Here is a 15,307-nt window from a genome sequence, read left to right as displayed (position 1 = left end):
TTTTTAATATAGATCCATAGAATATTGTGATAAGTGTTTCAGTGTGAACAGGTATGGTATAATAAAGTATGGGGTTTATCTATTTTTACTTTAATCATATTTTGCTTTGGTTTTGATAACCCCAAATTCAACCCAAATTTACAATCCTTCCTTTTCATAACCTATCATACTTTCATAAATCAGAGTCCATTTTCTATAGGCTGTTTTTGAACCCAGTCAACGATGGGTACTTTTGATAGTATATATATATATATATATATGTTGTGGAGACGCCCACTAATTAGCATACGTGGGTGAACAAGATATAGATAAAGGTATCAAGTCAGTAAGACCGGGGAGCTGTGTTCGAACACCGGATAGGCAAGACGCATGTGCCGGTTGCTCCATGAAAGATTTTAACACGCCCTCTGCCGGACAATCTTCCAGCTGCAATACAACTGCACCTTTGTAAATATGTATTATCTTTTCGTCTTAATATATTTGTTTTACCTTTACTTTCTGCGTTCGTGTTGTTATTGATACAGACACAACAATATATATATGCAACTTTGTCTTTGCATGCGTGCGAGTCTGTTCCTTATAGACTCCGAAATAGCTGAACAGATTTTCTTTAAAATTTACAGAACTTTAGTGTATAAGTCTGAGTGATCTTAGTTGAGTTTTGTCTCAGATTACCCCCGATAATTACCGATAATCAAAACCGTTATTTTAATTTATCTATCATCGGTAAAGCCATTTTTTCCATGTCGTCGCTTAGCAACAATGATAGAACAACGGGCCATGAAAATTTTACTGTGGGTAAGCTGATAGCATGTTTTTTTTTGTTGTTTTTTGCGTGACGTGGTCTGTACGTTCGAACTCCATACGTAAATGTCTTAATATTTTTTTTTTCATTAACTGCAAAAATTGTCGCCAGCAAATAGTTCTTATGATATGAAGACCTTTATTGCTTCGCCTATAAATTCACTGATCACCATTTTCAATATTGTTGTTTAACAAGTAAACCAAATCAACCCGGCCTCGTTTTCAAAAAAAATGTCAACTCGGTTGCATTTTCAATTTTTTTGTTTTAAAATCAAGAAATAACAGAACAGTTTATAGGGCAACAAACAGATTTTATACTGTTTGGGAACAAAAACAAACCAATAAATGCCACGGTGATATTTATTGGATGGATTTCTGCCATTTTTTTTTTTCTCCAACTCTTTGAGCAATTCTCAGGACTCCAGCAAAGAGAATATCATGGCGTTATCTTTGTATCTCCTTACAAAAAAAACAGTTAAAAAAATTTTCAAGCATAAATGCTACCAAAGGCAAGATAAGTTACTCTTCTGTCTGCTTGGAACATTTTTTTTAGTGATTTTACTTATTTTAAGGCGTTTATTTTTAGTTTGAAACACAAGTAGTGCCTAGTTGTTAACTTAGAACAATAAAATTGTGAAAATTCTTCAGAGTTTCGGGTGCACAGAGTTTTTCATAAAATCTTTGTAAATGTCGGGTGACGAAACTTGAAGATAACTATAAATATGTATTATATAAAATAATGGGAAAAGGGCAAATTTCAAGCGTAAAAAAAAAAAAAAAAAAAAAAAAAAAAGGGGGCAAACTGCTTATAAAAGGCTAAATTTGAAATTTGGCTTAAAAACGTTGAGTGGTTCTAAAATGGGTGATCGATTTACTAGAACGTTGCATTAGAAACTGAGTACTCCCTACAAATATTTAAATATTAACTTTTTTTTATTATATAGACATCTGGTACATTAGTGTGACTAGCTACTTGTAAAATGAATAGCCGATGCTGAAAATGTATAAACATTTTGACCCCCCCCCCACACTCCTTCACTTAAAAATTCTGTAAGATATTTTATCCCATCTGTTTTTACTCCAAGACAGTGGCAAAAAATTAACAATTACAACAAATCATACCTCTAAAATTCGACAACTCCTATTCATTCTTCGTTGCAAAAAATGAAATGCCTAATTTGCACCTGAATAGAACTGGTAACAATCTTGAAAGGTAATAGTTTCTTTATCTTCATCAGGAACTGGTAGTCAGGTACAGCACTGTTTGAAGATTGGATCAATTAAATCCGCTAACGGTGTTGGTATAATGTCATTTGATGAAAAGATCTAATTCTCGATTCGAGTCGACATTACAGAAGTTCATAAAGAATGTTCATTTGGAGGAAAAGTCATTAATGACAGGTCGATAATTCTGACCTTAAAAAGTCTCTGGGAAACATAACTTAGCCTAATCATTTAGGCTTTAAAATAAAGTCTCAAGGAGACGGAAAGTTAGAGGCATATCCGAGTTGAATTCCATGTACCTCCTCCATTAGCTGTATGTTTGGAACTGCCTGTAAAAGGCATAGAAAAGCCCGTCAAGCTCATCACTGGAGGTTAAAACATCGACCAATTTGATTGGTCTAAACTGTGAGAAATTATGTAAGCGTCTGCCTCTCTGGGCATCTGCTGTGCCATCTTCTAATTCTTGGGCATGCGTGAATCACGTGTGAACGTGATTTCCATTATGCCCTCCCTCCCCCTGCTTCATATTTAAAACGACAGAATACAGCATAGGGGTTGTTGTTTTGGGGGCACTGGGAGAGGTTGGACGCACATTAGTGCTTCCAGACCTTAGAGGTCGCAACAGGGCAACCTGTTGCAACTTTCTCCCTGTCTCAAGCCCAGCACAAGGATAATTCGCCAGCGGGGGGGGGGGGATGTCTTGCGTCGACTGGTAAGCGAGGCCAGCAGGGGGGGATGTCTTGCATCGACTGGTAAGCGAGGCCAGCAGGGGGGGGATGTCTTGCGTTGACTGGTAAGCGAGTAGTATAATGTAGATCAGGAAGAGAGTTGGGCCCAGGATGGACCCCTGAAGGACTCCAGCATTAATACTGAGAGCTGATTTCTGCCTATCAACCACTATTCTTATGAACCTATCAGAGAAATGATTTAATAATTGAGAAGACATTTCCAGCTATACCGTAGCTGGAGATCTTGTGAAGTAAACCTTTATGCCATACTCTATCAAAAGCCTTTGATATGTCAAGAGCAATTGCCCTAGAAAGGAAGCCCCGTCAAGAGATTCGCTAATCCTATGAGGTATAACTGTAAGCACATCTGCTGTAGATCTAACAGAACGGAAACCATATTACCTGTCACTAAGAAGGTTATTTTTGCTGAGAGGGTTGATTACTTCTCTATTTAACAAATTCCAGCAACTTACTCATGACGCACAGGAGACTTATTGGCCTGTACTGAGAGGGAGATGAGCGATCACCTGAATTCTTAAATGCAGGGCATACTGATGAGATTTTCCAGAGTGATGAGAAGCAATTCTCTTTAAGACAACGTTTAAACAGTTTTGTAAGGATGGGCGCTAGTTCTCAAAGTCTTTTGAGTACTATAATTGGAATACCATTAGGGCCGGTTGCTTTACTGGAATCAAGGTTTTTAATTAGCTTGGCAACATCACGTACAGATATTTGTATATCACATAGCGTGTTTTCTGATACAGGAGGAAATATTGGAGAATTAGCTGCAAAGTTCTTGGCAAAGAGTTTGGCTTTTGTCTGATGCTGACGAGATGACCTCAGGTCCATTGATGATAGTTGGGATAGAGCACACGTTTCTGTTCAGGATTCTGTTTGCTATTTGCCAAAACTGGTAGAAACCAAGCCGCTGCTCAGCTTCTTTGGACTTAACAGACTGAGCATATAACTTTTTTGCGTTCTTTATTACTTTTTTACAGTGGTTGCTGGCAGTCCTGAAAGCATCTTTAGTCTCAGTACATCTATTACGTTAGAAGCAATGGGAAAAGTGATTTCTGTGCGCAATGGCAGCAGCACATCCTGGAGAGAACCATGGCTGGCTGTTAAGTTTTTACTGGAATTTTTTCGAGGGTATGAAACGGTCTATACCTACAATTAACCATTCCGTCAGGTCTGATGCTATAGAGGACACATTCTTTTTAAACATGGAATGCAGAGGTAGATCTGATATAAATGTACGGAAGCTATCCCAGTCAGCCACAGAGTATCGATATACTGTACGGTGGAGAGGTACATCTGATGAAACCCTATTATAAGGGTGTGAGTCGGAATCCACCAATTCATAATCAGAATCTATCAATTTTTAATACTGAAGTTGCAGGTGCAGGAATCTCTAGAAGTCGAAAGTAGAAGCGTATCTGCAGGACCATTGAAGGTAAATTTAACGAGATCTCGGATTTACAAAAGGTTTTCGCCAAATCACATTCTCACATGTGTAAAATAATATGAATAACTCTGGAAAATAACGACACTTGACAAAGAACTCGAGATTGCCGTATTGATATGAAATTACATTTATTTACGTGTTAGAAGAATACTAATTCAAATCGTTCCAACGTTATTGTTTTCTTGTAATAAATGTTCATTATGCAAGCTTAACTTAATGAGGATCTCATGAAAATGGCATCGAGATTACTGCTTTTCATCAACCAAATGACACGCGTGGTTTGAACGTGGTTATTTTTTTTTTTAAGAGGAAAACAGTCATTAAACCATGTAAACAAAATGTATGTATGCGTGTGTTCATCGCATAAGAAAAGAGTAGTTCAAAAAAACATTTACAAAAAGATTTAAATTCCCGTTCGATGTGGTAACTTTCCATAGTGAGAATTTAAGGTTCATGTGCTTAGCACGCAAATTTAAGATAGGGAACTTTAACGCCTTCTAAGGGCGAAGTTATTTTTAGAACCAGTCTTGGGGAAGACAAGAAACTGGAACAAAACTAAACTGATTTGATTTTCGCTGCATTCTCGGCGAAACTGTTTTACGTCTGAATAGACGGAGTCCAGCATATGTGTTGAGCACGGGCAGCGGTGGTGTTTACTTGTAGAACTGCATCTTGGACTGTTTGAATTATGGTGCATGACGCATTGACGCACGCAGTCATTTTGGGGGATTTAATGTCTCACAAGGATGGAGTCTCTTCGACGTGTGTCAGGCTGGAGAAATCTGAAGTGAAACTGATTTGATTTTCGCAGGGGAATCCTTATAGAGAAACGTTCTCGAACATTGCAATCTGTTTGGTGTATCACCGTGCAGCATAGTTTTCCTTTATTGCATATGTGCGGATGGGCAAACTGAAACATTGTGTGCGCGTTCTGATAAACGTGAGCATTGAAACGGTGATTGTTATGAAAATGTCTCTGCCGAAGATATGTTCCAGCCGTATTTAGTAATTTACTAATTATCTTTGAAATAGAGCCAGAAAAATAATATTTATCTTTCAAGGGATTTTTTACAATGAATTTATTTAACTTTAAAATTTAGCTGAATTTGTCAGTTTCCGAATATCGCCGTGAAAACATTTTACAATATAATTTTTTTTTTTTTCACTTGCACAATCCCCCCCTTCCTTTTGGAAATTAAGTTTAAGCTTTAATCTTTCAAATACAATACCAAAGTAGTCGGAAACCTACAAAAATGATAAACCGGCTTTTTTTAATTTTTTTTATTCAATCTTTACCCAAACAACGCAAGTGCCACTTTAAAGTAGGGAGCTACTATCGGGGACAATTTGCGGGGGCGTTATGAAGGGAGATGAGTAGAAAGATGTTTGTTCACATTACACTTGAACTTCTGCATATCAGTACAGTTGAGAAAGCAGTATCCCGGAAGGGAGTTCCAAAGACTTGCAGTTCTGGGGAAGAAACTATTGGAGTAAAAGGCTTTCTTACACCTAGAGATCTCTACTGTAAAGGGGTGGGACTTAATTGCTTGTCAGGTTTGTTGGGGGTAGTCAAGTCGAGGAGGTACAAGTGCTTGCAGTTCGTCAGAGCAGCCACCATTAAAGTATTTGTAGAACAGGCAGAGGGATGCAACATTTCATCGATGGGACAGAGGCTAAAGCTAAGATGACAGTTCAGGACCTATCAGGTTGGCGACTCTCTTTTGAACCCTGTCCAGGAGTGAGAGACAAGCAGCAGATGCACCAGCTCAAATGTGACAACAATATTCCATACATGAGCGAATGGTTGCCTTATAGAGGTACAGGATACTTTCAGGCGTAAGTAATTTTCTGGCATAGTAGAGAGAGCCCACCTTCTTTGCAGCAGCCTTGGCAATGCTCTCAAAGTATATATTCCAGTTCATGTTTCCTGTAAATATTAGGCCGAGGAGTTTAAAGGAAGTACTTTCAGGCAGTGTATTTTTAGCCATTGCTATTGGTGGTAGAAAAGGTTTCTTGTAGTTATTGAAGGGAACAAGCTTAGTCTTGGCAGCATTGAATGTGAACGTCCATTTTTGTCCCCATTCCACTACAGCTTGGAGGTAATCCTCTAGTGATTCTGCCATTTCCTTAGATATGTGTTCATTTGTTTTCCCTCACACCTGTTAAAGAGGGTGGTGTCATCAGCAAATATACCCCTCTCCGAAACAATTTTATCAGGGAGGTCATTTATGAATATCAGGAACAATAAAGGTCAAAGAATAGACCTCTGGGATACTCCCGCATTTATATTATATTGTTTAGATGTACAACCGTTGAGGGCAAAATGGATTTTTCTCTTAAGAAGGATTTAATTACATTGTGTATTCTTCCAGTGATACCATATGATCTAATTTTCCTTAGAAGACCATCGTGCCACACCCTGTCAAAAGCCTTAGATATATCAAGGACTACCGCTCTCTCTACCCTCCCGTTTTGTCCAGTGAACGGTATATACGTTCAGAGACTACAGTTAAGATATCTGCTGTTAAACGGGCTTGCCTGAATCCATATTGTTTGTCGGTCAGGAGTTTAGCAGCTGTTAGGTGTTGGACTAGGGCTTGATTAACTAAGACTCAAATATTTTGGTGAAAAGTGGGAGGAGGCTAATGGGGCGATAATTTAGTAGGTCAGTTCTTTCACCAGAATTCTTGAAGACTGGTACCACAGAAGCGGTTTTCCAGCAGTCGGGAAAGCAAGATTCGTTAAGGCATTCATTGTAAAGTTTGGAGAGAACTGGAGCAATCTCAGCAGAGCATTTTTTTTATTAGCACAGCCGGGATGAGATCTGGACCACATGCTTTTGAGGTGTCTAGGTTTTTTATGATACTATGCACTTGAAAAGGGGTGATTTTCAAATCGTCTAGTGTGGCGGTGGGGTCTGTCCGCAAAGGAAAATCGGGGAGGGAGTGGTGTGCTAGGTGTATCAGAATTTTTGTAGGAATTTTTGACACCCCTAACACGAAACTGCGAATAAAATATAAAAATCTCGTAATTTTTCTGTTAAAAGTGGGTTGTTTATTTTCTTTATGGATTATACTTACAAAATAAACTATTAAAGTTGTTTTAAAAGTAATAGAAATATTTTTTTTTTTTAAACAGTAATGAATTTTCCGAACTCAATATTTTTCAATTTTTAAACTTTAAACATCTATCAAAATTTTTCTATTGATTCTATTTTTACGATATTTTCAGGGTCAATGTGAAATTTTATGTTCTTTCCAATAAACCGAATATAATATTTTAGACAAACGTTTTTTTTAAATTCACGCCCCCCCCCATTTTCAAGTGTCTCTTAAAAAGTAAATAATTAATTTACTCACCGAAAAGTAAATAATTTACTCACAAATTGAAGAGAAAAGGTCAATAAATAATATATTCAAATTTAAAACAAAAAAACGTAGTATTTTTTAGAATTTTACCTGTAAAGTTTGAAGTTTAAAACCTTTTTTTTTAAACCACGTTATTTGTTTTTTCTTTTTTTTTTACTGGAACCTTGGTTCTTGCTCCTTTAATTGAAAAAAAAAATTGGGGCTTGAATGACATTTTTCGATGAGTTATAAGCTTGGAAAGACAGGGGGTCGAATAATGCACGCCTCCCATTTTGAAATATCTATTAAAAAGTAAATAATTAATTTATGTACTAAAGTCTTATATATCACAAATTGAAGAGAAAAGGTCAATAAATAATATATTCAAATTTAAAACAAAAAAAAGTACTGTTTTTTTTAGAAATTTACCTGTAAAGTCCGAAGTTTAAAACCTTTTTTTAAAAAAAAAGACACGTTGTTTTTTTTGTTTTTTTTTAATGAAACCTTGGTCCTTGCTCCTTTAATTGAAAAAAAAAATTAGGGCTTGAATTACATTTTTCGAGGAGTTATAAGCTTGGAAAGATGGGGTGGAATTATTCACTATTTTCACGAAATTTCTGACACACCTTGGTGTGCCGGGTCCAGTGTGGAGTTTGAGGCAAACCGACTGGCAAGCAGATTTGCCTTGTCGGTTACCGTGCAAGCAACCTCATGATTGTTGATAGGCTTTCAAAACTATGTCCCCCTATTTTTTTTTTTTTTTTTTTTTTTCCGACATTATTACCCGTATCTAATTTGTGTCCATTAGCATTTTATAATCCGCTGAAAAAATAAAAATAAAAAGAGGTGGGGTACCGCTCCCCGTCGTATACGTGAACCAATATATCTCCTCTCCGCTATTAGCACCCGAAAAACAAGTAGCGCTGAAAACCGACAACAACGTGGCCGTCAAGAATATGTTGTCTTCGGAGTGTCAACAATTGCTCAAAAGTTCCAAGTAAACAAAATAGCCAAGAAATGTATCGGCGACACTTATTGTGCGGATTTCTATCAGTATTTTGCTTACTTTTGGATTTTAGGGACTATTATTGACACTCCGGGGACAGTTTGTTGACGTTGGCTTCTGCTAAATTCCCTTTTATTAAGTCGAATTCAAAATAAGATCCAAGCTTTAAAATAAGTTAAAACACTAAAGAAAACTTATTCAGCGAGGTAGAAGAGCAAATTATCTTGCCTTTGGTAACATTTATTTGTTATAATATACTTGTTCTTTCCCCCTTTTTTTTTTTTTTTGTAGACTTGAACGCGCATTTAGGTCCGCCTTTTTTCTTTTTAAACTGCTTTTTCGTTTTGTTGATATTTTTTTACTGTAGTAAAAAATATCCATATTGCAAAACTATGGAAACAATTTACAAAAAATAAATAAATAAATAAATAAATTGCCCGAATAACCGGAAACAAAAAAGTACCCTAGAAAACAATTATTAAATAAATAAAATGCAACAGCTTAAAAATGTAAACACCAGTATTTTTCGTTTCATGAACCCATGTTTCATTTTGTGTGATCGCTGTTCTGTTCAGCTCATTATGATTATTATAATCGATAACAGACTTAACTTTGCAGGAAAAAGTTTTTCTTTTAGTTTAACGACTTTTAACGTGGAGGGTTCACTATTAAATTTAAATTAGATTAATAATCTATTTTTGTGGTGGAAAAGAAAAATTTAATAGAAATAACTGAAAAGTGATTTCCCTACGCTAAAAGTCATTAAATAAACTTTTTAAAAATTTCCAGATAATATGAAAGTTAAATTTGTTATCGACGATAATCCGCAGACAGACAGAATGAGAAAACACGAAAAGGAATTAATTTTACGGCAGGGGAAAGATCGTACAGGCCCGCCTTATTTGTTTTTCTGGGTATGTTTTACTGTCCACAATCCTTCGAAAAAGTGGTAAAAACATCAAATATCTACCAAATGTCACCAAAGATAAGATAAGTTACTTTTCTACCCAACTGGGTAGTTTTTTTTTTTTTTTTTTTTTTTTGTTTTTACTAAAATGTAAGGTGCTAATGCAGAGAGTGATCCGCGCTATTTTTTTTAAATCGTATTTCCACGTTTAATTAAAGTTTTATATGTTTTTTTATTATGATTATTATTATTATTCAATTGTAAGGTTAAAGTACAGAATAGGTACAAAACACCTTCCCCTTCATCATGTTAAGAATGGCTTTTTAAATAATAACATTATTTCAGCACGGATCACTCTCTGCATGAGTACCAAATGTAAAATGTTTATTCGGCTCGAAAAACAAGCAATTTCAAAGGGTACGCGAGCACAAGAAATAAAAATAACCACGTTACAAATGCATTGTAATCGCGTACCCTATAAACTTGCTTGTTTTTCGAGTCGATTAAACATTACACTAAAATACCTACCCTCTCTTCTGAGTAACTTATCTTGCCTTTGGTAATATTTATTTGTTAGATAGTTGATTTTTTTAACCAATTTTTCGAAGGACTGTGGACACTAAAACATACCTTTATTTTTCGACATTTTGCTTATCAAGCAAAAAATTAAAAACGAAAAAGTTTTAAAATGATTTAAAAAATACCATTTTAAAGAAATAGGTTGGACTTTTTCTTTTCCAAGAATTTCTTAAGAATAAACAAAAATGACGTTTAATAACGACAACAATAAAAGATACTTACATGTTTGTAGATATACAGTATTCATGGAAGAAAAGGAAGGAAATGCCAATTTTAAAAGTTTGTAAAAATATGGAAATGGATCCAGTAATTCCTGGGGGGTTTTTTTTGTATTTTTAATTTTTTAAATTTTAATATATTTTTTTAAATAAATAAATAATAACTAAATTAATTTTTAGTTAAATGGCACTATTTGATTTATTTTTGTTCGTTTATTTTTTATGTTGAAATAACTTTTAGTAAAAAAAAACAAAAAAACTCATCAACTTAGCTCTAAGTAAAACATCTTGTCCTGTTGTGAAAAAAAGTTTCGTTCTTGTATTGACGAGTCCATCTGCTTTTTTTTCCACGTTGAGAGAGAGAGAGAGAGAGAGAGAGAGATATTCTTACATTATAAAAGCTGTTACATGCGTAAAAAAAAAAAAGAAAGAGAAAAAACACTACTCTACTGTCAAGAGCTGACATGTGTCCGTGATTTAGTTTAAAAGTTATTACTTTTTTACTCTGTCTATATGTACTTACTTGACTCCCCACGAGGGAAGCAAAGTAAGACACAATGTGTAAAAAAAAAAAAAAAAAAAAAACAGCTGCTCAAATAGGGGCGCTCTAGATTTAACAAAAATGAAGATTGCCTCCGTCTAAAAAGAGTTCTCCTTCATTGGCCGGGGAAAATAAAATCAAAACAGATATTACACTTTGATCCTAGTCAAAAACCATTCTATTTATGTCTGAGTTCTGTGCCCGCAGTTATCCAAGGTGAGGAACAGGGGGAGGGGGGGGCTGGATTCCTCACTTCCCAAATTAGTCTCAACTTGATTTCGGTTTTCGTCCACCCGAAGACGGAGACAATGCATGGGAACACATGTTCGCACCGGTCAAGAATGCATCCCCCCCCCCTTTGAACGTCCCCACTATAAACTGACACTGTTCTAAATTTTACAACCCGTTACAGAATTATGTTGAAGTTAATATATCTCCTTGTTTACATGGTAAATTTTTATGCATATTTACCCGAGCAAAGTTAAATACTTAATCAGTTTAGTGTCCCCCCCCCCCATCTTTTGGAAAGCGACACTCTAGAGGGGTCCAAAAGTTGCCCTGGTGAGCAGACCCGTCGGCATGCTTAAATAGTTCTCTGTCGTATAAAGTGACCAGCAAGACGCCCTCGCCCTCGCCCCGCCCCGAAGGCGGAGATAATGTTTGTGAGGATACTGCTTGAGGTGCCCTTAACGGGGAATGCCGAGAGAGCTCCCCAGGCAATTTTTTAAAAAGCCAGTGTAACTCAACTTTAGGTGCTTGCTTGACTTTCCGCACCTTTTTACTTTATATATCACATATATTCCTGCGGCGGAAAGGAAATAAATACCTACTCCTGAAGGTTCCATTTTTAAGTACGCACTTAGTTTTTAAGTTTCAAGGCGAATAATGACTATGCTTTTCTTATGAAAAATAAAAGTTTATGTTTAAAAAATAAAATAAATAAATAATAATAAGTAGTAGTATACACACATATGTGTGTATATATATGTGTGTGTGTGTGTGTGTGTGTGTGTGTGTGTGTGATTGTACCTATTGTGTGTGTGTGTGTGTGTGTGTGTGTGTGTGTGTGTGTGTGTGTGTGTGTGTGTGTGTGTGTGATTGTAGTTCTTATCTGTTTGTTGACAAACTCCTGATGTTTTGGAGATAAAAACTATTACATAGCGTCAAACTTAACCTTCTTCTTCTTCTTCTTCTTCTTCTTCTGTTTTTTTCTTCTTCTTCTTCAATTTTTTTCTTCTTCTTCTTCTTCTTCTTCTTCTTTTTTTTCTTCTTCTTTTTCTTTCTTTCTTTCTTCTTCTTCTTCTTTTAACCGCCGCAATAAAATTTTTCATTATAACTTTTCTTTCTCATGAGAAATTATCTTTAGTTTTTCAAACACAATAAAACAAAATTAATCAGAAACTAATAAAAAGAATTACAATAAGACACTTTTTATAGCCATAGTCCGTATAAAATACCACCATTCTTAGCACGCACCTAGTACTTGGATAAAAATTCTTACATTTATTTCGAATAAAATGCCTATCTCAAATACGTATTCACATACAGAAGGTAGCAAACATATATACTCTCTATCCATTAAATCCTCTCACTCTACTCCTCTCACTGTGTTACTTTATAAACATGTATAATTATTTTCACACGACCGTTATTATTTCATTTCAATGGATGAACAACAAATAAAAAACACTGCTAATCAAAATATGTAACTTATAAACTGTGAATTTATTACAGGTGATTGGTACAAGACATGTTTATAAAAAAACAGGAGGAGAGAAGTCTCCACACGTCTATACCACATGACGTCCCAGGTGAAATGAGAGAGAGAGAGAGAGAGAGAAAGAGAGAGAGAGAGAGAGAAGTCGATATCACCACCTATGGGTTGAAACATTCAACTCTGGAAATAAGGGGCGATAACTGTATATGTCTCAGACTTAAGGGTGTTGTGCTGTTCTGTCTAGTGTAGCATAGATTTATTAGGAGTTATCTCCCTTTACCGGCCCTTCTAATTAAGAGGTTTATTTCTTACTAAACACTGGCAAAACGCTTCTGGTGCCCATTCTAATTCAGCCGCACACACACACACACACACACACACACACACACACACACATACACACACACACACACACACACACACACAACAGTCGCATGGTGTAGTTTTTCCATCCTTCTGATATCTTGACATTTTCGAGTATCTTCGTTTTACCTTTGTTGACAGATAATAAACCTGTGAAATATACCATGTCTCCGAGTTTTGCTTGTTGAACAGAGTTTATGCTAACTGTTTAAGGGTTGCATACATTTCCATGAAATACACGCTTCCTAAAAACAGTATCTGTGCATTGTGTCCGCTTGTGCGCTGCGTGCAAGTGAGGCTGAATATAGTAGTTGGACAAATATCCCTATAAATGAATGTAAACTACAGAATGCATCAGGAGACTTCTTATGATTATTAAGGATGTAATCAATTCATCAAGAAAAACGGACCTCGACTTGTGGATGACTAGAGGAATGTTTACCACAGAATTTTGGAAAGAATTAATAATGACAAAAGAATGACATTCTTTATTGATGCTCCGGGTGGGACTGGCAAGACTTTCCTATTAAATTTGCTGCTTGCAAAAGTTTGCCTCACAAAGAATATTGCCCTTGCAGTGGCATCAAGTGGAATTGCAGCAACATTTCTGGATTGTGGTAGAACTGTACATTCTATGTTTTCTCTACCATTAGACCTTTACGTGACATGAAAAACTATTGTGTAACATTTAAAAAGATTCAGCAAAGGCAAAACTACTGTAAATTTGTGAATTAATAATCTGGCATTATATTCGTTATGGCCGGCCGTTCAATATGTATTTCAGTCTACCATCATGAGTCACATTTTTCGCTTGGTGCGGTTTGCGAACTTATGTGACTTAGTTTTCACCATTCTTTCCAATTCAGACGGGCGCCCAACTGTTGAGAAAAGTCCAATCGAAAACATCTTTTCTTCACCTTCTCCTTGGCGTTCCTCTGCCCTTTTTTTACCATCTAACATACCCTCAAAGTATAACATTGACAGGTCAGTGGTTGCTCGTTTGACATGGTCAAGAAGTTTAAGGGTTTTACTTTTGATTTTATCAAATAAAGGTGGTACGGAAGTAGTTGGATGGAAAGTGGATATATATATATATATATATATATATATATATATATATATATATATATATATATATATATATATATATATTTCAATCGAGCGATGTCCTGAAATGAAACGCATGACATGATTTTGAAACACCTTAATGCGATTGGCTAGTTGTTTTAATGCACGTGATACAATCAAGGCCATATAAAATTACTGGGAGGACATAAATTAAATAAACTTTTACTTTAACAGTTATCGGCACCCTTTTTGGTTTTAGAATGGTGCTGTGTTTTTGGAAAGCCGCTCAAGCTCAACCCAGCCCGATTCTGTGTTTCAATTTTCAGTCTATATAATTTCTAAATCAACTTTTGTCACTCTCTATGACATATACACTTAGCAGCAAATAAAACAGAACCAGCTGGGTTATAAAAATATCGTATTTTGTTTTATATTTTAATGTAAAAAAAAACAAACGCATTGCAGTAATACCAAGTTTAAAATTAAAATCACCGAGTAAAACAAAAAAATACGAAACTTTCTATATGGGAGTTTTGAATTTAGAGTAAACGTTAGAATCTAACCAAATTACTTGAGATTGATGAACAAATAAAACACTAAAAATGCTGAAAGTAAAAAACCATAAATCTCATTAATCCAGAATTTTTTCAAAATAGTTCAAATTTAACAATTCTCGCCGTAATTTAGAACAGATATACGAAAATAGGGCTCTTATAAATTTCTTCAAAACCGATGGTGGACTTATTAAAAGCACAATCTGGCGGTACTCACTGCCCGATGTAGTTATAACAGAACGAAAATGTGTCAAGATACATACAAATTTTGTATTTTTTTTTTTTTACAAACATATTTGATGAGATGTTCACTTCGAAAATTTTTAAATTAACATAAAATTTAAAATTGTCTAGTTGATGTCGAAACAATTGTAATATTCGAAAAAATACAAATATGAAGTTATTCCTTCTTTTTTTTTCTTTTTCTTTTTTTTTGCTAGTATATATATATATATATATATATATATATATATATATATATATATATATATATATATATATATATATATATATATTAGCAAACAGTTAATAAAATATGTTAAAAAACACTTTGAAATGAGTTAAAAACATATTTAATCTGAAAAGGGAACACTACATAAATGGATAGTCCTTAATCCGCGGAGTTTCGAAGAAATACTCTCCTTCTCATCAGAGGGTAGGAATTAGCAAAATGCGGGATCGGATTTTGCATGCAGAAGTATTTGATGAAACAACAAGTAAGTCAAAGATCTTACTTGAAAACAAAATAAGTTAAGCAGAGGGAATATGGTAAAGAAAAAGGTGATT

At 35.2% G+C, this 15,307-nt stretch overlaps 1 protein-coding gene across 2 annotated transcripts in view; it reads right to left on the bottom strand.

The window, feature by feature from the left end:
- The window catches only part of LOC145291220 (uncharacterized), a 207,684-nt gene extending 195,876 nt beyond the window's left edge, over positions 1–11,808 (bottom strand). Inside the window, exon 1 of one of the 2 annotated variants that reach the window (XM_080136809.1) lies at positions 10,283–11,808. In XM_080136809.1, coding sequence (XP_079992935.1) covers positions 10,283–10,307 — 25 coding nt within the window. In that variant the 5' untranslated portion in view covers positions 10,308–11,808. The remainder of the gene's footprint in view (positions 1–10,282) is intronic. The other variant, XM_080136808.1, reaches the window with a different exon arrangement.
- Between the last annotated feature and the right edge of the window lie 3,499 nt (positions 11,809–15,307).

Source organism: Euprymna scolopes, chromosome 12, assembly GCF_053919585.1.
Source record: "Euprymna scolopes isolate OS-2025 chromosome 12, ASM5391958v1, whole genome shotgun sequence".
Classification (NCBI taxonomy): domain Eukaryota; kingdom Metazoa; phylum Mollusca; class Cephalopoda; order Sepiida; family Sepiolidae; genus Euprymna; species Euprymna scolopes.
This window is presented reverse-complemented; position numbering and strand designations above follow the sequence as displayed.